The sequence below is a fragment of the Oncorhynchus gorbuscha genome, linkage group LG11 (genome assembly GCF_021184085.1).
Source record: "Oncorhynchus gorbuscha isolate QuinsamMale2020 ecotype Even-year linkage group LG11, OgorEven_v1.0, whole genome shotgun sequence".
Lineage (NCBI taxonomy): Eukaryota > Metazoa > Chordata > Actinopteri > Salmoniformes > Salmonidae > Oncorhynchus > Oncorhynchus gorbuscha.
This window is the reverse complement of record NC_060183.1, coordinates 86,268,882-86,293,467: the sequence shown is the minus strand read 5'-3', so window position 1 is coordinate 86,293,467 and position 24,586 is coordinate 86,268,882. Positions and strand designations below refer to the sequence as shown.

The following is a 24,586-nucleotide window of genomic DNA, read 5'->3' as shown; positions in this document are numbered from 1 at the left end:
GCTATCGAGCTAGATTTGTTTGACCCCAATTGGTGCTTATTTGACAAAGATACAGTTGATCAAATGAAGACCGGCTGCGTCATCAGCGTGCCATGAAGGCGTCTCTCTCTGATTAAATTTTTCTCAGGCTGTCACCTGCAACATCAGTTCTGTTATACTCACAGACAATATTTTTTACAGTTTTGGAAACTTTATAGTGTTTTCTATCCTAAGCTGTCAATTACATGCATATTGTAGCATTTTGTCCTGACAAAATATCCCGTTTGCTACGGGAACATTTTTTTTCCAAAAATGAAAATACTGCCCCCTAATCACAACATTAAAAACAAACTCTTATTCACAATGGCAGTCTTATATGTATATATTTTAATCCCAGTCCCCGTCCCCGCAGGAGGCCTTTTGCCTTCTGGTAGACCGCCATTGTGAATAAGAGTTTGTTTATAAATGACTTGCCTGGATATATATATATATACATATATAAGACAAAACACACATGATGACAAGAAAGACAACACTACATAAAAAGAGACCTAGGACAAAAACATAGCATGGCAGCAACACATGACACCACAACATGGCAGCAGCACAACATGGTAGCAGCACAACTTGGCAGCAGCACAACATGGTAGCAGCACAAAACATGGTACAAACATTATTGGGCACAGACAACAGCACAAAGGGCAAGAAGGTAGAGACAATAAAGCAGCCACAACTGCCAGGAAGATGATTGAGCGGACCCCAGACCTCACAACCATAAAAGGGCAATGGGTTCAATAACTGTTTCAAGTACTTTTAAGATCCTGATTGGTATTTGTAAGTCGCTCTGGATAAGAGCGTCTGCTAACTGACTTAAATGTAAATGTAAATGTAAATGGTATGTCGAATTTTGTGTTCCTTTTGATTGCATAGAAGACGCCTCTTGCCTTGACTCTCAGATCGTTCACAGCCTTATAGAAATTACCTGTGGCGCTGATGTTTAGGCCGAGGTCTGTATAGTTTGTGTGCTCTAGGGCAACGGTGTCTAGATGGAATTGGTATTTGTGGTCCTGGCGACTGGACTTTTTTTGGAACACCATTATTTTGGTCTTACTGAGATTTACTGTCAGGGCCCAGGTCAGACAGAATCTGTGCAGAATATCTAGGTGCTGCTGTAGGCCCTCCTTGGTTGGTGACAGAAGCACCAGATCATCAGCAAACAGTAGACATTCAATTTCAGATTCTAGTCGGATGCTGCAGACTGTTCTAGTGAACTCATCAATGTGTTGATGTATACAGTTGAAGTCAGAAGTTTACATACACCTTAGCCAAATACATTTAAACTCAGTTTTTCACAATTCCTGACATTTAATCCTAGTATAAATTCCCTGTTTTAGGTTAGTTAGGATCACCACTTTATTTTAAGAATGTGAAATGTCAGAATAAGAGTAGAGTGATTTATTTCTGCTTTTATTTCTTTCATCACATTCCCAGTGGGTCAGAAGTTTACATAAACTCAATTAGTACTTGGTAGCATTGCCTTTAAATTGTTTAACTTGGGTCAAACGTTTCAGGTAGCCTTCCACAAGCTTCCCACAATAAGTTGGGTGAATTTTGGCCCATTCCTACCGACAGAACTAGTGTGACTGAGTCAGGTTTGTAGGCCTCCTTGCTCGCACACACTTTTTCAGTTTGTCCCACATATTTTCTATGGGATTGAGGTCAGGGCTTTGTGATGGCCACTGCAATACCTTGACTTTGTTGTCCTTAAGCCATTTTGCCACAACTTTGGAAGAATGCTTGGGGTCATTGTCCATTTGGAAGACCCATTTGCGATCAAGCTTTAACTTCCTGACTGATGTCTTGAGATGTTGCTCCAAAATATCCACATAATTTTCCTACCTCATGATGCCATCTATTTTGTGAAGTGCACCAGTCCCTTCTGCAGCAAAGCACCCCCACAACATGATGCTGCCACCCCTGTGCTTCATAGTTGGGATGGTGTTCTTCAGCTTGCAAGCGACCCCTTTTTCCTCCAAACATAGCGATGTGCATATGTGTGACTTTCATGTTGATGCCCTCTTTGCGGGAGTGGGCGGCATGGGGTGGGCAGGAGTGGCATAGCTGATCTGAGGGGGCCTAAATGGGGTGTGGGCATGGTTGTCTTGGGGGGGTGTTGATTGGGTTGAGGTGTGTATGTTGCTGGTGGGGCTGTGGTCTGGATGTAGGTCCTCTCGTCGTGGATCCTCTATGTGTAAGTCCGGGGGGTCTGGGCGGGTGTCTGTGGCTCCCTTTAGGGTCCGGGCGAAGGTGGGCACTGCTGCTTTGTATAGGTGGATCTGGTGGTAAAGGCTGTTCAAGTCCAGGTGGAGCGGTGGGCCAGGTAGACATTTTGTTTTGAGTCACGGGAAATACTTGCATTTAACTTATCATTCAGTCCTTATTAATTTAAATACACTGCTCAAAAAAATAAAGGGAACACTAAAATAACACATCCTACATCCGAATGAATGAAATATTCTTATTAAATACTTTTTTATTTACATAGTTGAATGTGCTGACAACAAAATCACACAAAAAATATCAATGGAAATCAAATTTATCAACCCATGGAGGTCTGGATTTGGAGTCACACTCAAAATTAAAGTGGAAAACCACACTACAGGCTGATCTAACTTTGATGTAATGTCCTTAAAACAAGTTTTGCATTAGGAGGAACCCAGGGCCAACCGCACCAGCATATGGTCTCACAAGGGGTCATCTCGGTACCTAATGGCAGTCAGGCTACCTCTGGGAGCACATGGAGGGCTGTGCAGCCCCCCAAAGAAATGCCACCCCACAATATGACTGACCCACCACCAAACCGGTCATGCTGGAGGATGTTGCAGGCAGCAGAACGTTCTCCACGGCGTCTCCAGACTCTGTCACGTTTGTCACGTGCTCAGTGTGAACCTGCTTTCATCTGTGAAGAGCACAGGGCGCCAGTGGCGAATTTGCCAATCTTGGTGTTCTCTGGCAAATGCCAAACGTCCTGCACGGTGTTGGGCTGTAAGCACAACCCCCACCTGTGGACTTCGAGCCCTCATACCACCCTCATAGAGTCTGACCATTTGAGCAGACACATGCACATTTGTGGCCTGCTGGAGGTCATTTTGCAGGGCTCTGGCAGTGCTCCTCCTGCTCCTCCTTGCACAAAGGCGGAGGTAGCGGTCCTGCTGCTGGGTTGTTGCCCTCCTACGGCCTCCTCCGCGTCTCCTGATGTACTGGCCTGTCTCCTGGTAGCGCCTCCATGCTCTGGACACGCTGACAGACACAGCAAACCTTCTTGCCACAGCTCGCATTGATGTTCCATCCTGGATGAGCTGCACTACCTGAGCCACTTGTGTGGGTTGTAGACTCCGTCTCATGCTACCACTAGAGTGAAAGCACCGCTAGCATTCAAAAGTGACCAAAACATCAGCCAGGAAGCATAGGAACTGAGAAGTGGTCTGTGGTTACGACCTGAAGAACCACTCCTTTATTGGGGGTGTCTTGCTAATTGCCTATAATTTCCACGTGTTGTCTATTCCATTTACACAAAAGCATGTGAAATGTATTGTCTATCAGTGTTGCTTCTTAAGTGGACAGTTTGATTTCACAGAAGAGTGATTGACTTGGAGTTACATTGTGTTGTTTAAGTGTTCCCTTAATTTTTTTGAACAGTGTATATCATTGTAATATTTTTTTTATTGGCTTTAAAAGTAGCTTCAGACTAAACATGACTCACTCAGGTCCAGATTGGATGGTGTTTTCAGGTTCAAATCAAATGTTATTTGTCACATACACATGGTTAGCAGATGTTAATGCAAGTGTAGCGAAATGCTTGTGCTTCAAGTTCAAACAAATCAAATCAAATCAAATCAAATGTATTTATATAGCCCTTCGTACATCAGCTGATATCTCAAAGTGCTGTACAGAAACCCAGCCTAAAACCCCAAACAGCAAACAATGCAGGTGTAAAAGCACCGTGGCTAGGAAAAACTCCCTAGAAAGGCCAAAACCTAGGAAGAAACCTAGAGAGGAACCGGGCTATGTGGGGTGGCCAGTCCTCTTCTGGCTGTGCCGGGTAGAGATTATAACAGAACATGACCAAGATGTTCAAATGTTCATAAATGACCAGCATGGTCAAATAATAATAAGGCAGAACAGTTGAAACTGGAGCAGCAGCACAGTCAGGTGGACTGGGGACAGCAAGGAGCCATCATGTCAGGTAGTCCTGGGGCACGGTCCTAGGGCTCAGGTCCTCCGAGAGAGAGAAAGAAAGAGAGAATTAGAGAGAGCATATGTGGGGTGGCCAGTCCTCTTCTGGCTGTGCCGGGTGGAGATTATAACAGAACGTGGCCAAGATGTTCAAATGTTCATAAATGACCAGCATGGTTGAATAATAGTAAGGCAGAACAGTTGAAACTGGAGCAGGAGCATGGCCAGGTGGACTGGGGACAGCAAGGAGTCCTCATGTCAGGTAGTCCTGGGACATGGTCCTAGGGCCCAGGCCAGTTGAAACTGGAGCAGCAGCATGGCCAGGTGGACTGGGGACAGCAAGGAGTCATCATGTCAGGTAGTCCTGGGGCATGGTCCTAGGGCTCAGGTCCTCCGAGAGAGAGAAAGAAAGAGAGAAGGAGAGAATTAGAGAACGCACACTTAGATTTACACAGGACACCGAATAGGACAGGAGAAGTACTCCAGATAAACAAACTGACCCTAGCCCCCCGACACATAAACTACTGCAGCATAAATACTGGAGGCTGAGACAATGCAGTAATAACCAACAAGTAATCTAGCTAACAATTCCAAAACTACTACCTTATACACACAAGTGTAAGGGGATAAGAATATGTACATAAAGATATATGAGTGAGTGATGGTACAGAGCGGCATAGGCAAGATACAGTAGATGGTATTGAGTGCAGTATATACATATGAGATGAGTATGTAAACAAAGTGGCATAGTTAAAGTGGCTAGTGATACATGTATTACATAAAGATGCAGTAGATTATATAGAGTACAGTATATACGTATACATATGAGATGAATAATGTAGGGTACTGTATGTAAACATTATATTAGGTAGCATTGTTTAAAGTGGTTAGTGATATATTTTACATCATTTCCCATCAATTCCCATTATTCAAGTGGCTGGAGTTGAGTCAGTGTGTTGGCAGCAGCCACTCAATGTTAATGGTGGCTGTTTAACAGTCTGATGGCCTTGAGATAGAAGCTGTTTTTCAGTCTCTCGGTCCCAGCTTTGATGCACCTGTACTGACCTCGCCTTCTCGATGATAGCGGGGTGAACAGGCAGTGGCTCGGGTGGTTGATGTCCTTGATGATCTTTATGGCCTTCCTGTGACATCGGGTGGTGTAGGTGTCCTGGAGGGCAGGTAGTTTGCCCCCGGTGATGCGTTGTGCCGACCTCACTACCCTCTGGAGAGCCTTACGGTTGAGGGCGGAGCAGTTGCCGTACCAGGCGGTGATACAGCCCGCCAGGATGCTCTCGATTGTGCATCTGTAGAATTTTGTGAGTGCTTTTGGTGACAAGACAAATTTCTTCAGCCTACTGAGGTTGAATAGGCGCTGCTGCGCCTTCTTCACGATGCTGTCTGTGTGGGTGGACCAATTCAGTTTGTCTGTGATGTGTACGCCGAGGACCTTAAAACTTACTACCCTCTCCACTACTGTTCCATCAATGTGGATAGGGGGGTGTTCCCTCTGCTGTTTCCTGAAGTCCACAATCATCTCCTTAGTTTTGTTGACGTTGAGTGTGAGGTTATTTTCCTGACACCACACTCCGAGGGCCCTCACCTCCTCCCTTTAGGCCGTCTCGTCGTTGTTGGTAATCAAGCCTACCACTGTTGCGTCGTCCGCAAACTTGATGATTGAGTTGGAGGTGTGCGTGGCCACGCAGTCGTAGGTGAACAGGGAGTACAGGAGAGGGCTCAGAACGCACCCTTGTGGGGCCCCAGTGTTGAGGATCAGCGGGGTGGAAATGTTGTTGCCTACCCTCACCACCTGGGGGCGGCCCGTCAGGAAGTCCAGTACCCAGTTGCACAGGGCGGTTGTCGAGACCCAGGGTCTCGAGCTTGATGATGAGCTTGGAGGGCACTATGGTGTTAAATGCCGAGCTGTAGTCGATTAACAGCATTCTCACATAGGTATTCTTCTTGTCCAGATGGGTTAGGGCAGTGTGCAGTGTGGTTGAGATTGCATCGTCTGTGGACCTATTTGGGCGGTAAGCAAATTGGAGTGGTTCTAGGGTGTTAGGTAGGGTGGAGGTGATATGGTCCTTGACTAGTCTCTCAAAGCACTTCATGATGACGGAAGTGAGTGCTACGGGGCGGTAGTCGTTTAGCTCAGTTACCTTAGCTTTCTTGGGAACAGGAACAATGGTGGCCCTCTTGAAGCATGTGGGAACAACAGACTGGAATAGGGATTGATTGAATATGTCCGTAAACACACCAGCCAGCTGGTCTGCGCATGCTCTGAGGGCGCGGCTGGGGATGCTGTCTGGGCCTGCAGCCTTGCAAGGGCTGACACGTTTAAATGTCTTACTCACCTCGGCTGCAGTGAAGGAGAGTCCATATGTTTTAGTTGCTGGCCGTGTCAGTGGCACTGTATTGTCCTCAAAGCGGGCAAAAAAGTTATTTAGTCTGCCTGGGAGCAAGACATCCTGGTCCGTGACTGGGCTGGTTTTCTTTTTGGAATCCGTGATTGACTGTAGACCCTGCCACATACGTCTTGTGTCTGAGCCGTTGAATTGAGATTCTACTTTGTCTCTATACTGACGCTTAGCTTGTTTGATTGCCTTGCGGAGGGAATAGTTACACTGTTTGTATTCGGTCATGTTTCTGGTCACCTTGCCCTGATTAAAAGCAGTGGTTCTGGCTTTCAGTTCCACGCGAATGCTGCCATCAATCCACGGTTTCTGGTTTGGGAATGTTTTAATCGTTGCTATGGGAATGACATCTTCAACGCACGTTCTAATGAACTCGCTCACCGAATCAGCGTATTCGTCAATGTTGTTGTCTGACGCAATACGAAACATATCCCAGTCCACGTGATGGAAGCAGTCTTGGAGTGTGGAATCAGATTGGTCGGACCAGCGTTGAACAGACCTCAGCGCGGGAGCTTCTTGTTTTAGTTTCTGTCTGTAGGCAGGGTTCAACAAAATGGAGTCGTGGTCAGCTTTTCCGAAAGGAGGGCGGGGAAGGGCCTTATATGTGACGCTGAAGTTAGAATAGCAGTGATCCAAGGTTTTTCCAGCCTTGGTTTCTGTTGTTTGTTTGCCAGAGCATTTGCTGTATATCTTGGACATAATCAACTTTGGTAGTAGGAATTCTTCCTGGTGATTTTGTCCAAAATCAGGTTGTAGGTTGAGAGTTTTGATCTGGAGTGAAGGTTATGTTGAAAAATGTGAGAGATCATCTGCTCTTGTATCTATCTCTCTGTCTCTCTCCGTCTCAGGGTCCCCACCTGCACCGTCTCAGTGTGGATGTATTATCAGAGCTGAGGAACGCACAGAGCTCGTGCCGGAACCCCGGAGGAGAAAATGAGAAGCCCTGGTGTTATACAACCAACCCCAACATCCGCTGGGAATACTGCAACATTCCCAAATGTGGAGAAGGTACATCCTTTGAAAACAAAGGTGCTATCTACCCTTTGGTTCCAGGTAGAACCCTATTGGGTTCCATGATGGTTCTACATGGAACCCAAAATAGTTATACCTGGAACCAAAAATGGTTCTGCCTCTAATTAAATAAGGGTTCTCCTACGGGGACAGCTGAAGAACAATTTTTGGAACCATTTTTTCTAAGAGTGTAGGGATACTGCAGCTTTCCCAAATATGACTTCCAAAAGACTTGGAGACCTGATCAGGATAAATATGGGCCCTACCTACAGTGCATGGCTCGGGCCAAGGTGGTTTTCCTGTTCAGGTCTTGAGAAAAAGGGCAATTATTGAGCTACTAATTGAGGTAAGATCCATCTTGTGATGACAGCCTTGAATCTCTGTCCCCTCAATACTAGTGATGACTGTTGACTCTCTGTCCCCCAGTACTAGTGATGACTGTTGACACTCTGTCCCCCCAGTGGTAGTGATGACTGTTGACTCTCTGTCCCCTCAGTGGGATTGACGACTGTTGACTCTCTGTCCCCCCAGTGGTAGTGAAGACTGTTGACACTCTGTCCCCCCAGTGGTAGTGATGACTGTTGACTCTCTGTCCCCTCAGTGGTAGTGATGACTGTTGACTCTCTGTCCCCTCAGTGGGATTGACGACTGTTGACTCTCTGTCCCCCCAGTGGTAGTGAAGACAGTTGACACTCTGTCCCCCCAGTGGTAGTGATGACTGTTGACTCTCTGTCCCCTCAGTGGGATTGACGACTGTTGACTCTCTGTCCCCTCAGTGGGATTGACGACTGTTGACTCTCTGTCCCCCCAGTGGTAGTGAAGACTGTTGACTCTGTCCCCCCAGTGGTAGTGAAGACTGTTGACTCTCTGTCCCCCCAGTGGTAGTGATGACTGTTGACTCTCTGTCCCCCCAGTGGTAGTGATGACTGTTGACTCTCTGTCCCCCCAGTGGTAGTGATGACTGTTGACTCTCTGTCCCCCCAGTGGTAGTGAAGACTGTTGACTCTGTCCCCCCAGTGGTAGTGAAGACTGTTGACTCTCTGTCCCCCCAGTGGTAGTGATGACTGTTGACTCTCTGTCCCCCCAGTGGTAGTGAAGACTGTTGACTCTCTGTCCCCCCAGTAGTAGTGGAATCTGTTGACTCTTTGTCCCCCCAGTGGTAGTGAAGACTGTTGACTCTCTGTCCCCTCAATACTAGTGAAGACTGTTGACTTTATGTCCCCCCAGTGGTAGTGATGATTGTTGACACTCTGTCCCCCCAGTGGTAGTGATGACTGTTGACTCTCTGTCCCCTCAATACTAGTGAAGACTGTTGACTCTCTGTCCCCTCAATACTAGTGATGACTGTTGACTCTCTGTCCCTTCAATACTAGTGATGACTGTTGACTCTCTGTCCCCTCAATCCTAGTGAAGACTGTTGACACTCTGTCCCCCCAGTGGTAGTGATGACTGTTGACTCTCTGTCCCCCCAGTGGTAGTGAAGACTGTTGACTCTCTGTCCCCCCAGTGGTAGTGATGACTGTTGACTCTCTGTCCTCCCAGAGGTCGTGAAGACTGTTGACTCTCTGTCCCCTCAATACTAGTGATGACTGTTGACACTCTGTCCCCCCAGTGGTAGTGAAGACTGTTGACTCTCTGTCCCCCCAGTGGTAGTGATGACTGTTGAATCTCTGTCCCCTTAATACTAGTGAAGACTGTTGACTCTCTGTCCCCCCAGAGGTAGTGAAGACTGTTGACTCTGTCCCCCCAGTGGTAGTGATGACTGTTGACTCTCTGTCCCCTCAATACTAGTGAAGACTGTTGACTCTCTGTCCCCTCAATACTAGTGATGACTGTTGACTCTCTGTCCCCTCAATACTAGTGATGACTGTTGACTCTCTGTCCCCTCAATCCTAGTGAAGACTGTTGACACTCTGTCCCCCCAGTGGTAATGATGACTGTTGACTCTCTGTCCCCTCAGTGGGATTGACGACTGTTGACTCTCTGTCCCCCCAGTGGTAGTGAAGACTGTTGACTCTCTGTCCCCTCAATACTAGTGAAGACTGTTGACTCTCTGTCCCCTCAATAGTAGTGAAGACTGTTGACTCTGTCCCCCCAGTGGTAGTGATGACTGTTGACTCTCTGTCCCCCCAGTGGTAGTGAAGACTGTTGACTCTGTCCCCCCAGTGGTAGTGATGACTGTTAACTCTCTGTCCCCCCAGTGGTAGTGATGACTGTTGACTCTCTGTCCCCCCAGAGGTCGTGAAGACTGTTGACTCTGTCCCCCCAGTGGTAGTGATGACTGTTGAATCTCTGTCCCCTCAATACTAGTGAAGACTGTTGACTTTCTGTCCCCCCAGTGGGATTGAAGACTGTTGACTCTCTGTCCCCCCAGAGGTAGTGAAGACTGTTAACTCTCTGTCCCCCCAGTTGTAGTGATGACTGTTGACTCTCTGTCCCCCCAGTAGTAGTGAAGACTGTTGACTCTCTGTCCCCTCAATACTAGTGAAGACTGTTGACTCTCTGTCCCCTCAATACTAGTGAAGACAGTTGACTCTCTGTCCCCTCAATAATAGTGATGACTGTTGACTCTCTGTCCCCCCAGTGGTAGTGATGACTGTTGACTCTCTGTCCCCCCAGAGGTCGTGAAGACTGTTGACTCTGTCCCCCCAGTGGTAGTGAAGACTGTTGACTCTCTGTCCCCCCAGTGGTAGTGATGACTGTTGAATCTCTGTCCCCTCAATACTAGTGAAGACTGTTGACTTTCTGTCCCCCCAGTGGGATTGAAGACTGTTGACTCTCTGTCCCCCCAGAGGTAGTGAAGACTGTTAACTCTCTGTCCCCCCAGTGGTAGTGATGACTGTTAACTCTCTGTCCCCCCAGTGGTAGTGATGACTGTTGACTCTCTGTCCCCCCAGAGGTAGTGAAGACTGTTAACTCTCTGTCCCCCCAGTGGTAGTGATGACTGTTAACTCTCTGTCCCCCCAGTGGTAGTGATGACTGATGACTCTCTGTCCCCCCAGTGGTAGTGAAGACTGTTGACTCTCTGTCCCCCCAGTGGTAGTGATGACTGTTGACTCTCTGTCCCCCCAGTGGTAGTGATGACTGTTGACTCTCTGTCCCCCCAGTGGTAGTGATGACTGTTGACTCTCTGTCCTCTCAATAATAGTGAAGACTGTTGACTCTTTGTCCCCCCAGTGGTAGTGAAGACTGTTGACTCTGTCCCCCCAGTGGTAGTGATGACTGTTGACTCTCTGTCCCCCCAGTGGTAGTGATGACTGTTGACTCTCTGTCCCCCCAGTGGTAGTGATGACTGTTGACTCTCTGTCCCCTCAATACTAGTGAAGACAGTTGACTCTCTGTCCCCCCAGTAGTAGTGAAGACTGTTGACTCTTTGTCCCCCCAGTGGTAGTGATGACTGTTGACTCTTTGTCCCCCCAGTGGTAGTGAAGACTGTTGACTCTCTGTCCCCTCAATACTAGTGATGACTGTTGACTCTCTGTCCCCCCAGTAGTAGTGAAGACTGTTGACTCTCTGTCCCCCCAGTGGTAGTGAAGACGGAGTCATCGTTCCCTCGCCAGAATCCTCCCCTCCTCCCTCCCTCCGTCTCTCCGGCCTACTCTATGATCATCATCATCTGTCTACTAGCAGCCTTCGCAGCCATAGCGTTCCTCATCATCATCATGTGCAAGAGGAGGAGGAAGACATGGAAGAACCACAAGACGTACGCTGGGTTATGTCAGCCAATATAGCAGAAGGCATTCTGCAGACATTTCTTCAACAGTTGGTAACACGCTTAGTAACACAGTTAGTAATACCCTTAGTAACACAGTTAGTAATACGCTAAGTAACACAGTTCTGTCCCCCCGCTAAGTAACACAGTTAGTAATACGCTAAGTAACACAGTTAGTAATACGCTAAGTAACACAGTTAGTAATACGCTACGTGTTACTAAGTATATTACTAACTGTGTTACTAAGCGTGTTACTAAACGTGTTACTAAGTGTATTACTAACTGTGTTACTTAGCGTGTTACTAACTGTGTTACTAAGTGTATTACTAACTGTGTTACTTAGCGTGTTACTAACTGTGTTACTAAGTGTATTACTAACTGTGTTACTTAGCGTGTTACTAACTGTGTTACTAAGTGTATTACTAACTGTGTTACTTAGCGTGTTACTAACTGTGTTACTAAGTGTATTACTAACTGTGTTACTTAGCGTGTTACTAACTGTGTTACTAAGTGTATTACTAACTGTGTTACTTAGCGTGTTACTAACTGTGTTACTAAGTGTATTACTAACTGTGTTACTTAGCGTGTTACTAACTGTGTTACTAAGTGTATTACTAACTGTGTTACTTAGCGTGTTACTAACTGTGTTACTAAGTGTATTACTAACTGTGTTACTTAGCGTGTTACTAACTGTGTTACTAAGTGTATTACTAACTGTGTTACTTAGCGTGTTACTAACTGTGTTACTAAGTGTATTACTAACTGTGTTACTTAGCGTGTTACTAACTGTGTTACTTAGCGTGTTACTAACTGTGTTACTAAGTGTATTACTAACTGTGTTACTTAGCGTGTTACTAACTGTGTTACTAAGTGTATTACTAAGTGTATAACTATCACTACAGACATCCAGGACAATAACTATCACTACAGACAACCAGGACAATAACTATCACTACAGACAACCAGGACAATAACTATCACTACAGACAACCAGGACAATAACTATCACTACAGACAACCAGGACAATAACTATCACTACAGACAACCAGGACAATAACTATCACTACAGACAACCAGGACAATAACTATCACTACAGACAACCAGGACAATAACTATCACGAAGACATCCAGGACAATAACTATCACTACAGACAACCAGGACAATAACTATCACTATAGACATCCAGGACAATAACTATCACTACAGACAACCAGGACAATAACTATCACTACAGACAACCAGGACAATAACTATCACTACAGACAACCAGGACAATAACTATCACTTACAGACAACCAGGACAATAACTATCACTATAGACATCCAGGACAATAACTATCACTACAGACAACCAGGCCAATAACTATCACTACAGACAACCAGGACAATAACTATCACTACAGACAACCAGGACAATAACTATCACTACAGACAACCAGGACAATAACTATCACTACAGACAACCAGGACAATAACTATCACTACAGACAACCAGGACAATAACTATCACTATAGACATCCAGGACAATAACTATCACTACAGACAACCAGGACAATAACAACCACAACCAGACATCCAGGACAACTGTATACGTTTGAGTTCATGTGTGGCACTATATAAATGTGTGTATGTATGTGTGTGTGTCCGCCTGTGTGCACATGTGTACGTTTGAATGCGAGTGTGTGTATATGCATACAAGCACCTGCACGGCATCAACCTCAGACAAACAGGATGTTACAGCGTTGACCCTCAACGTTATTCAAGCATTCTTTTGTTTTGTTTATTTTTATTTATTATATGACTTGTTAAGCACATTTTTACTTCTGAACTTAATTAGACTTGCCGTAACAACGGGGTTGAATACTTATTGATTCAAGGCTTTTCGGCTTATATGTTTTGATTAATTTGTAAACATTTCTATAAACATAGTTCCACTTTGATTGTGTGTAGGCAGGTGTCCAAAAATTGCTCAGAGAAAGATATTTAGTTTAATAAATTATAAAATAAAGAAATTCTAAAAGACAGGGGACAAAATGATTAGCACCACCGTTTCCAATCCTCCAGAACCCTCCCCAAGCTAACAATTGGCTCATTCATCCCCCTACCTCGCCCCTGTAACTATTCTCCAGGTCGTTGCTGTAAATGAGAATGTGTTCTCAGTCAACTTACCTGGTAAAATAAGGGTTCAATCAAATTAATAAACATTTAAAAAAGTTATTGCATTCATCTTCAGATAGCTAGGTGTAACAACCACATATTGCAGGCATAGTAAGAACATTTTTCCTCAATAACATAGCTATCAGCAGAGTCCGAGCTAGAAAGGAGGGAGTCGAGGTGAGGAGGAGGATTATTTAATATACTGTTTGAAGAGGTACAGTTTCAGATGTTTATGGAAGACGGGCAGGGACTCTGCTGTCCTAGCTTCAGGGGGCAGAGACTCTGCTGTCCTAGCTTCAGGGAGCAGGGACTCTGCTGTCCTAGCTTCAGGGGGCAGAGACTCTGCTGTCCTAGCTTCAGGGGGCAGGGACTCTGCTGTCCTAGCTTCAGGAGGCAGGGACTCTGCTGTCCTAGCTTCAGGGAGCAGGGACTCTGCTGTCCCAGCTTCAGGGGGCAGGGACTCTGCTGTCCTAGCTTCAGGGGGCAGGGACTCTGCTGTCCTAGCTTCAGGGAGCAGGGACTCTGCTGTCCTAGCTTCAGGGGGCAGGGACTCTGCTGTCCTAGCTTCAGGGGGCAGCGACTCTGCTGTCCTAGCTTCAGGGGGCAGGGACTCTGCTATCCTAGCTTCAGGGGGCTGGGACTCTGCTGTCCTAGCTTCAGGGGGCAGGGACTCTGCTGTCCTAGCTTCAGGGAGCAGGGACTCTGCTGTCCTAGCTTCAGGGGGCAGGGACTCTGCTGTCCTAGCTTCAGGGGGCAGGGACTCTGCTGTCCTAGCTTCAGGGGTCTTAGACACATTGGGAGGGGTCTTAGACCATTCCTCCCTACAGAATCTGATTAGAGAACACAGTGGGAGGGGTCTTAGACCATTCCTCCATATAGAATCTGATTGGAGAACACAGTGGGAGGGGTCTTAGACCATTCCTCCATATAGAATCTGATTGGAGAACACAGTGGGTGGGATCTTAGACCATTCCTCCATACAGAATCCACTTTCTGCCAAGTTTCAGCCTCCTGGCAGAAGCAGCCAGGTTTTTGGGCTAAAATGTCCTGGTGCTTAGTAAATTTGCCATCTTAGTCTCTGGACCCCATTGAAAACATGTGGTTTGAATTGAAGAGGGCAGTCCACAAGAGCAGGAGAGGGTGTATTGAAAACAGGGGTAACAATAATTTTGACCTCCCATCTTTTTTTATATTTTATTTTATTACTTGATAAACAAAATCATAATTTCCCCATGTTTTGAGCATGCAATATCGCTCAGTATTTTGTATGTTTAATTTAGACAGCCCCCCCCCCATCTTTATCAAGGGTGCCAATAATTCTGGACCTGACTGTATATGGTGTTGTCAAACATAGGAGACCATTGGTCAGAGTTGACACTGGGTGCATCCCAAACAGTACCCTGTTCCCTATATGGTGCATTATTGTTGACCAGAGCCCTGTGGGTAGCCCTGTGGGTAGCCCTGTGGGTAGCCCTGTGGGTAGCCCTGTGGGTAGCCCTGTGGGTAGCCCTGGTCTAAATTATTGTACTTTAAAGAGAATAAAGTGTAATTTAGGAAGCAGTCACTATAATAACCTATCTCTCTCTCTCCATCTCTCTCAGAGCCATGGAGACCCCCACCCTGACTGCCTTACCCTCTGAGAGTCTGCTGCTGGATCGCCTCCACCCCAACCCCATGTACCAGCGCCTGCCCCTACTGCTTAACTCCAAGCTGCTGGCTCTAGAGTATCCCAGGAACAACATTGAGTATGTCAGGGACATCGGAGAGGGGGCCTTCGGACGGGTCTTCCAGGCCAGGTGAGACTCTCATTAGATTATATTGTATTACATGTACCAAGCAATTCTCTGACTCTCTGTTGACTCCCAGTTAACCCTGTTGACTACCTCAAATCAAATTGCAATTGGTCATATGTTTAGCAGATGTTATTGAGAGTGTAGCGAAATGCTTGTGTTTCTAGCTCCATCAGTGCAGAAATATCTAACAATTCACAACAATACACACAATACACAAACTTAAAAGAATGGAATTAAATAATATATAAATATTTGGAGGAGACATGTTGGAGTGGCATAGACTAAAATATAGTAGAATAGAATACAGTACATACATAGATGAGTAAGGCAGTATGTAAACATTATTAAAGTGACTAGTGTTCCATTATTAAATTGGCCAGTGATTCTATGTACAGTATGTAGGGCAGCAGCCTCTAAAGAATAGGGCTGCGTAACTGGGTGGAAGCCAGCTAGTGGTGGCTGTTTAACAATCTGATGGCCTTGAGATAGAAGCTGTTTTTCAGTCTCTCGGTCCCAGCTTTGATGCACCTGTACTGACCTCGCCTTCTGGATGATAGCGGGGTGAACCGGGCAGTGGCTCGGGTGGTTGGTGTCCTTGATCTTTTTGGTCTTCCTGTGACTTCGGGGGCTGTAGGTGTCCTGGACGGCAGGAAGTTTGCCCCCAGTGATGTGTTGGTCAGACCGCACCACCCACAGGAGAACCCTGCGGTTGCGGGCTGTGCAGTTGCCGTACCAGGCGGTGATACAGCCCGAGAGGATGCTCTCAATTGTGCATCTGTAAACTTTTGTGAGGGTTTTAGGTGCCAAGCTGTTCTGCCTTCTTTCCAACACTGTCTATGTGGGTGGACCATTTAAGATTGTTGGTGATGTACGCCGAAGAGCTTGGAGCTTTTCACCTGCTCCATTGCGGTCGATGTGGATAGGGGCGTGCTCCCTCTGCTGTTTCCTGAAGTCCATGATCAGCCCTCACCTACTTCCTGTAGGTTGTTCCGGCATTGCCTACTACTGTTGTTACTTCTGTTAACTTGATGATTGAGTTTGAGGCGTGCATGGCCACGCAGTCATGGGTGAACAGGGAGTACAGGAGGGGGCTGACCACACATTCTTGTAGGGCCCCTGTGTTGAGGATCAGCACCTGGAGCCGGCCCATCAAGAAGTCCTGTTGCACAGGGTGGGGTTCAGACCCAGGGCCCCGAGTTTAATGATGAGCTATAGTCAATGAACAGCATTCTTATATTGGTATTCCTCTTGTTCAGATGGGATAGGGCAGTGTGCAGTGCATTGTCTGTGGATCCATTGGGGCGGTAAGCAAATTGAAGTGGGTCTAGGGTGTTTGGTAAGGTAGAGGTGATATAATCCTTATGTAGTCTCTCAAAACACTGTATGATGACAGAAGTGAGTGCTACTGGGGCGATTTATTCATTTAGTTCAGTTATATTTGCTTTCTCGGGTACATGAACAATGGTGGCCATCTTGAAGCAAGTGGGGACAGCAGACTGGTATAGGGAGAGATTGAATATGTCTGTAAACACTCCAGCCAGCTGGTCTGCGCATGCTGTGAGGACGCGGCTAGGGATGCCATCTGGGCTGGCAGCCTTGCGAGGGTTAACACGCTTAAAATGTCTTTCGTCGGCCACGGAGAAGGAGATCCTACAGTCCTTGGTAGCGGGCTACGTCTGTGGCACTCCTCAAAGCGGGCGAAGAAGATGTTTAGCTTGTCCTAAAGCAAGACCTCGGTGTCTGCGACGTGTCTGGTTTTGTCTGTAGACCCTACCACATACGTCTCGTGTCAGAGCCGTTCAAATGTGACTCCACTTGTCTCTATACTGGGGAGGGCGGCAGCGTAGCCTAGTGGATAGAGCGTTGGACTAGTAACCGGAAGGTTGCAAGTTCAAACCCCCGAGCTGACAAGGTACAAATCTGTCGTTCTGCCCCTGAACAGGCAGTTAACCCACTGTTCCCAGGCCGTCATTGAAAATAAGAATTTGTTCTTAACTGACTTGCCTAGTTAAATAAAGGTTAAAAAAAATACTGACATTTTGCCTGTTTGATTGCCTTACGGAGGGAATAACTACACTGTTTTGTATTCTGCCATATTCTCAGTCACCTTGCCGTGGTGGTTCGCGCTTTCATTTATTCCACGAATAAACCTTGGTATGACCATCTTAAAACAATTCCATATGTTATCTTACTAGAACCTCTTCACCCCGGCGTAGACAGGACTTAGACTCGAGTTAAGTCTTATTAAAACATTCAGTGAAAGTGTAGTAGTAGGAAAAAAACATCAACATGAACTACAATTTCCATTCTCAGAGCGTTACTAAAACCTCCAGGAAAACGCTCAGGAACCAGAGTAAAATGTTCTTCGAACCTCCCTGCAACCTAAAAATACGTTCACTTCCATTATCAGAAAAAACTTTCAGTTTTACCAGTAACGAAATGTATGGCTTTATTCCCAGAACCAATGGAAAACCCAAAAGTTTAGTTCCGAAAACATTCCAAGGAACCAAATGTGCTAGCTGGGTAGATTACATTACATGTACCAAGATCCTCCAACAACACCTAGATCTAAAGGATAAACAAGAACCATGGTTTCTCCCAGGTTGTTCTATCATGAGTCTGCATTGTTACGTTTCTACAGGTTGTTATGAGTCTGCATTGTTACGTTTCTACAGGTTGTTATGAGTCTACATTGTTACGTTTCTACAGGTTGTTATGAGTCTGCATTGTTACATTTCTACAGGTTGTTCTATCATGAGTCTGCATTGTTACGTTTCTACAGGTTGTTATGAGTCTGCATTGTTACGTTTCTACAGGTTGTTATGAGTCTACATTGTTACGTTTCTACAGGTTGTTATGAGTCTGCATTGTTACGTTTCTACAGGTTGTTATGAGTCTGCATTGTTACGTTTCTACAGGTTGTTATGAGTCTGTATTGTTACGTTTCTACAAGTTGTTATGAGTCTGCATTGTTACGTTTCTACAGGTTGTTATGAGTCTGCATTGTTACGTTTCTACAAGTTGTTATGAGTCTGTATTGTTACGTTTCTACAGGTTGTTATGAGTCTGCATTGTTACGTTTCTACAGGTTGTTATGAGTCTGCATTGTTACGTTTCTACAGGTTGTTATGAGTCTGCATTGTTACGTTTCTACAGGTTGTTATGAGTCTGCATTGTTACGTTTCAACAAGTTGTTATGAGTCTGCATTGTTACGTTTATACAGGTTGTTATGAGTCTGCATTGTTACGTTTATACAGGTTGTTATATCAGAGTCTATAATTAACCACACATCAGCCTGATGTGGTGGTGGAGGAGGATGATGTGGTGGTGGTGGAGGAAGAGGATGTGGTGGTGGGGGAAGAAGAGGATGTGGTGGAGGAGGAAGAAGAGGATGTGGTGGAGGAGGAAGAGGATGTGGTGGAGGAGGAAGAAGAGGATGTGGTGGTGGTGGTGGAGGAGGATGATGTGGTGTTGGTGGAGGAAGAGGATGTGGTGGAGGAGGAAGAGGATATGGTGGAGGAGGAAGAAGAGGATGTGGTGGTAGAGGATGATGTGGGGGTGGTGGTGGAGGAAGAGGATGTGGTGGGTTTCAGGGCAGCAGAATGTGGCCTTCATCGACCTGGCCAAGGCTTTCGACTCTGTCAATCAACACATTCTTATCGGCAGACTCAACAGCCTTGGTTTCTCAAATGACTGCCTTGCCTGGTTCACCAACTACTTCTCAGATAAAGTTCAGTGTGTCAAATCGGATGGCCTGAATTTCCGGACCTCTGGCAGTCTCTATGGGGTACCACAGGGTTCAATTCTCAGGCTGACTCTTTTCTCTGTATATATCAACGATGTCGCTCTTGCTGCTTGTGATTTCTTGATCCACCTCTACGCAGACGACACCATTCTGTATACCACTGGCCCTTCTTTGGACACTGTGTTAACAAACCTTCGAACGAGCTTCGATGCCATACAACACTCCTTCCGTGGCCTCCAATTGCTCTTAAATGCTAGTAAAACTAAATGCATGCTTTTCAACCAATCGCTACGCACACCCGCCCGCCCAACTAGCATCTTTACTTTGGACGGTTCTGACTTAGAATATGTGGACAACTACAAATACCTAGGTGTCTGGCTAGACTGTAAACTCTCCTTCCAGACTCATATTAAACATCTCCAATCCGAAATTAAATCTAGGATTGGCTTCCTATTTTGCAACAGAGCTAACTTCACTCATGCTGACAAACATACCCACGTAAACTGACTATCCTACCGATCCTTGACTTCGGCGATGTCATTTACAAAATAGCCTCCAACACTCTACTCAGCAAATTGGATGCAGTTTATCACAGTGCCATCCATTTTGTCAACAAAGCCCCATATACCAGCCACCACTACAACCTGTATGCTCTCATCAGCTTGCCCTCGCTACATATTTGTCGCCAAACCCACTAGCTCCAGGTCATCTATAAGTCTTTGGTAGGTAAAGCTCCGCCTTATCTCAGCTTACTGGTCACCATAACAACACTCACCCATAGCACGTGCTCCAGCAGGCATATCTAACACTTGTCATCCCCAAAGCCAACACCTCATTTGGCCTCCTTTCCTTCCAGTTCTCTGCTGCCAATGACTGGAACGAAATGTAAAAATCTCTGAAGTTGGAGACTTATATCTCCCTCAATAACTTTATGCATCAGCTATCTGAGCATCTCACCGATCGATGCAGCTGTACACAGCCCATCTGTAAATAGCCCATTCCACTACCTACCTCATCCCCATATTGTTTTTATTTACTTTGCTGCTCTTTTGCTCACCAGTATCTCTACTTGCACATCATCATCTGCACATCTATCACTCCAGTGTTAATGCTAAATTGTAATAACTTCACTACTATGGCCTATTTATTGCCTTACCTCCTTACTCCATTTGCACACACTGTATACAGATTTTTTCTATTGTGGTATTGACTGTACGTTTGTTTATTCCATGTGTAACTCTGTGTTGTTGTTTGTGTCTCACTGCATTGCTCTATCTTGGCCAGGTCGCATTTGTAAATGAGAACTTGTTCCCAACTGGCCTACCTGGTTAAATAAAGGTGAAATACCTTGTTGATAGTGTTGTTAAGAAGTTAAAAACTAGGGCCTGTAGGACCTGCCTTGTTGACAGTGTTGTTAAGAATGTAGAAACTAGAGCCTGCAGGACCTGCCTTGTTGACAGTCCTGTTAAGAAGGTAAAAACTAGGGCCTGTAGGACCTGCCTTGTTGACAGTCCTGTTAAGAAGGTAAAAACTAGAGCCTGCAGGACCTGCCTTGTTGACAGTCCTGTTAAGAAGGTAAAAACTAGAGCCTGTAGGAGGTGGATCAGTGCCTTATGGACATACTTCTCCCCATCTTAGCTGCTGTTGTATCTACATGTTTTCACCATGACAGTTTACAATGAAGGATAACTCTGGTTTCAGGGCAGCAGAATGTGGCCTTTGGAGGTTCCAAAGCAGTATACCCAGCTGGCTCATTTGGTAATCTTAGAAGTTTTTGGTTTCCCATTGGTTCAGGGAATGAAGCCATAGCTTCCATGACTGGTAAAACGTAAACATGTTTTCAAACGTTCTGAGAATGGAGGTGAACATTTTGCTTGTTCTGGGAACTTTAATTGTTAGATTGCAGGGCGGTTCTGAGAATGTTTTACTATGGTTCCCTGGAAATGATAAGTTATTTAAAGGTATGTTTCAATAGCACTTTTAACAACACTTCTTTAGTTTGGTTTAACTATTCCAAACCCCAAGCAGAGATTGGACACAGGGAAATGAATTTGTTTAGGCATTAATCATGCAAACACATTTTGTTTTTGTGGCAAAGCATCGGTAAGATTCAAACCAGTTTGTAGAACCCTTTCCTTTCCACAGAGGGTTCTACATGGAACCCAAATGGTTCTATACAGAACCAAAAAGGGTTCTCCAATGAGGACAACTGAAGAACCATTGTGGAACCCTTTTTTCTAAGAGTGTTCTTTAGAGGTTCTAGATCAGTAGAATTAGTTCTTTAGAGGTTCCAGAGCACCTTTAGCTGTGAGGATTTACAGTCTTAGAAAAAAATTGTTCCAAAGGGGTTATTTGACTGTCCCCATAGAATAACCGTTTTTGGTTCCAGATAGAATACCTATTTTGAGATCCATGGAGAACCCTCTGTGGAAAGGGTTCTACATGGAACCCAAAATTGTTATACATGGAACCAAAAAGGGTTTTTTCAAAGGGTTTTCCTACGGGGACAACCGAATAACCCCTTTTGGTTCTCGATAGCTCCATGTTATCCCAAGAGGGTAGCTACTTATCTCAGGTAATCCCCTGGGCAGCATAAAGCATTCCTCCTGTACATGGAGACTCCTGGGAACAACAGCTAGCCAACAACTAGCATAGTGTAGCGTGGGACAGAATTATAAATACATATATAAACCCCCTCACACCCTCATGATGACACCTCCTTCCAAAACCACTTTACAATCCCCAGACCCCCCCTCTTCTGTCCTCTCCCCTCCTAACCCAGCCCAAAATAGAGCAGACTGGGACTGGAACAGGATATCAGCTGCCTCAAATCATGGGTCTGATGTGACGCTTCCATCCCTTTAGCCTCCTCAGTGGGTCAGCAGAGGCTGTCAGCAGAGGCTGTCAGCAGAGACTGTCAGCAGAGGCTGTCAGCAGAGGCTGTCAGCAGAGACTGTCAGCAGAGACTGTCAGCAGAGGCTGTCAGCAGAGACTGTCAGCAGAGACAGACTGGTAAAGCAGATATTCATAACCCCTTCAAAAAGATGATGCGTCCCAAATGACAACCTATTTGTATAGGACACTACTTTTGACCAGAGTCCTATGGGTGCCATTTGGGATACAGCCAGAGAGAGCTCTGTTGACTGTATCCAGGAACACTCAGGAGACAACAGAGGAAGTGGTGCTGAAATGAAATGGCACAAAGACTAACTTTGGCCGAGCTGATTTATTTGGTCTAGCTCCCTGAATGGCTGCCATTACGGGTCAACTGGACACATGCACACATACTATAAAGTCATTCCCATAATGGATCCATCATGGCCAGCTGATTCGTTTCACTCCCATGTTAAACCATGCTACTGGATCCCAGGTCAGCACCTCAGACCCCCAGAGGATCCATCATGGCCGGCTGATTCGGCTGACTCCCATGTTAAACCATGCTACTGGATCCCAGGTCAGCACCTCAGACCCCCAGAGGATCCATCATGGCCGGCTGATTCGGCTGACTCCCATGTTAAACCATGCTACTAGATCCCAGGTCAGCACCTCAGACCCCCAGAGGATCCATCATGGCCGGCTGATTCGGCTGACTCCCATGTTAAACCATGCTACTGGATCCCAGGTCAGCACCTCAGACCCCCAGAGGATCCATCATGGAAACCCACAGTTAAATGGATGGATGATAGGTCAGCACCTGGGTGGTTCAGTATGCCAGACCCCCAGAGCATCACGAGTCCTTCACCACATAGCAGTGATGGATTAGGTTCAGGAGTCCTTCACCACATAGCCGTGATGGATTAGGTTCAGGAGTCCTTCACCACATAGCAGTGATTGATTAGGTTCAGGAGTCCTTCACCACATAGCAGTGATTGATTAGGTTCATCAGTCCTTCACCACATAGCAGTGATGGATTAGGTTCAGGAGTCCTTCACCACATAGCAGTGATGGATTAGGTTCAGGAGTCCTTCACCACATAGCAGTGATTGATTAGGTTCATCAGTCCTTCACCACATAGCAGTGATGGATTAGGTTCAGGAGTCCTTCACCACATAGCAGTGATGGATTGGGTTCAGGAGTCCTTCACCACATAGCCGTGATGGATTAGGTTCAGGGTCTATATGAGGTGATTACTTTGTATATCTGTTATTATTGTGTTGTTCTTCAGAGCCCCAGGTCTCCAGCCCGTTAAGCCCTTTACCATGGTAGCAGTGAAGATGCTGAAGGAAGAAGCATCTGCTGACATGCAGAACGACTTTCAGAGAGAAGCCGCTCTCATGGCTGAGTTTGACCACCCCAACATCGTCAGGCTGCTAGGTGAGTTAGTTTGACCACCCCAACATCGTCAGGCTGCTAGGTGAGTTAGTTTGACCACCCCAACATAGTCAGGATACTAGGTGAGTTAGTTAGTTTGACCACCCCAACATAGTCAGGATACTAGGTGAGTTAGTTAGTTTGACCACCCCAACATCGTCAGGCTGCTAGGTGAGTTAGTTTGACCACCCCAACATCGTCAGGCTGCTAGGTGAGTTAGTTTGACCACCCCAACATAGTCAGGATACTAGGTGAGTTAGTTAGTTTGACCACCCCAACATGGTCAGGCTGCTAGGTGAGTTAGTTTGACCACCCCAACATCGTCAGGCTGCTAGGTGAGTTAGTTTGACCACCCCAACATAGTCAGGATACTAGGTGAGTTACTTTGACCACCCCAACATGGTCAGGGTACTAGGTGAGTTAGTTAGTTTGACCACCCCAACATTGTCAGGCTGCTAGGTGAGTTAGTTTGACCACCCCAACATTGTCAGGATACTAGGTGAGTTAGTTTGACCACCCCAACATCGTCAGGCTGCTAGGTGAGTTAGTTTGACCACCCCAACATGGTCAGGGTACTAGGTGAGTTACTTTGACCACCCCAACATTGTCAGGATACTAGGTGAGTTACTTTGACCACCCCAACATTGTCAGGATACTAGGTGAGTTAGTTTGTTTGACCACCCCAACATGGTTAGGATACTAGGTGAGTTAGGTTGGGGGTGACCCTTTGTGTGCGCTGTAGGATAAGGACAAGTCATGCATGTCATCCCGGTCCCCAGAAACCAGTGTCACCAGATTAATTCCATAGTTGCAGTGACACTGTAGTTATTCTGGTAACACACTATGTTTATATCAGAAAGGACAGAGGTCACAAAGTATTTGGTTTGTAAGCTATGAGGCAACACTGGCGTATGTGTGTTCGTGTCCTCTCCTCCAGGTGTGTGTGCGGTGGGGAAGCCCATGTGTCTGATGTTTGAGTACATGTCTTACGGAGACCTGAACGAGTACCTGCGCCGCCGTAGTCCCACCCAGCAACACAGCCTGAGCCAGGCCAGCCTATCAGGACGCAGCTTCTCCTCCGAACTGGAGTTGGGGCCACTGTGCTGCGAAGAACAGCTGTTCATATCCAAGCAGGTGCAACAAAACGTTAATACACACACCGTACCAGTCAAAAGTTCGGACACACCTACTCATTCAAGGGTTTTTCACTATTTTTACAATTTTCT

At 46.1% G+C, this 24,586-nt stretch overlaps 1 protein-coding gene across 2 annotated transcripts in view; it reads left to right on the top strand.

Moving 5' to 3' along the window:
- The window catches only part of musk (muscle, skeletal, receptor tyrosine kinase), a 63,241-nt gene that overhangs the window by 33,423 nt on the left and 5,232 nt on the right, over nt 1–24,586 (top strand). For both annotated transcript variants that reach the window (XR_006830573.1, XM_046290693.1), the window contains exons 13-17: nt 7,475–7,634; nt 11,163–11,340; nt 15,112–15,306; nt 23,215–23,363; nt 24,298–24,494. Coding sequence is in view for 1 of the 2 variants with exons in the window: in XM_046290693.1 (XP_046146649.1) it covers nt 7,475–7,634; nt 11,163–11,340; nt 15,112–15,306; nt 23,215–23,363; nt 24,298–24,494 (879 nt within the window). In the remaining variant the exon portion in view is untranslated. The remainder of the gene's footprint in view (nt 1–7,474; nt 7,635–11,162; nt 11,341–15,111; nt 15,307–23,214; nt 23,364–24,297; nt 24,495–24,586) is intronic.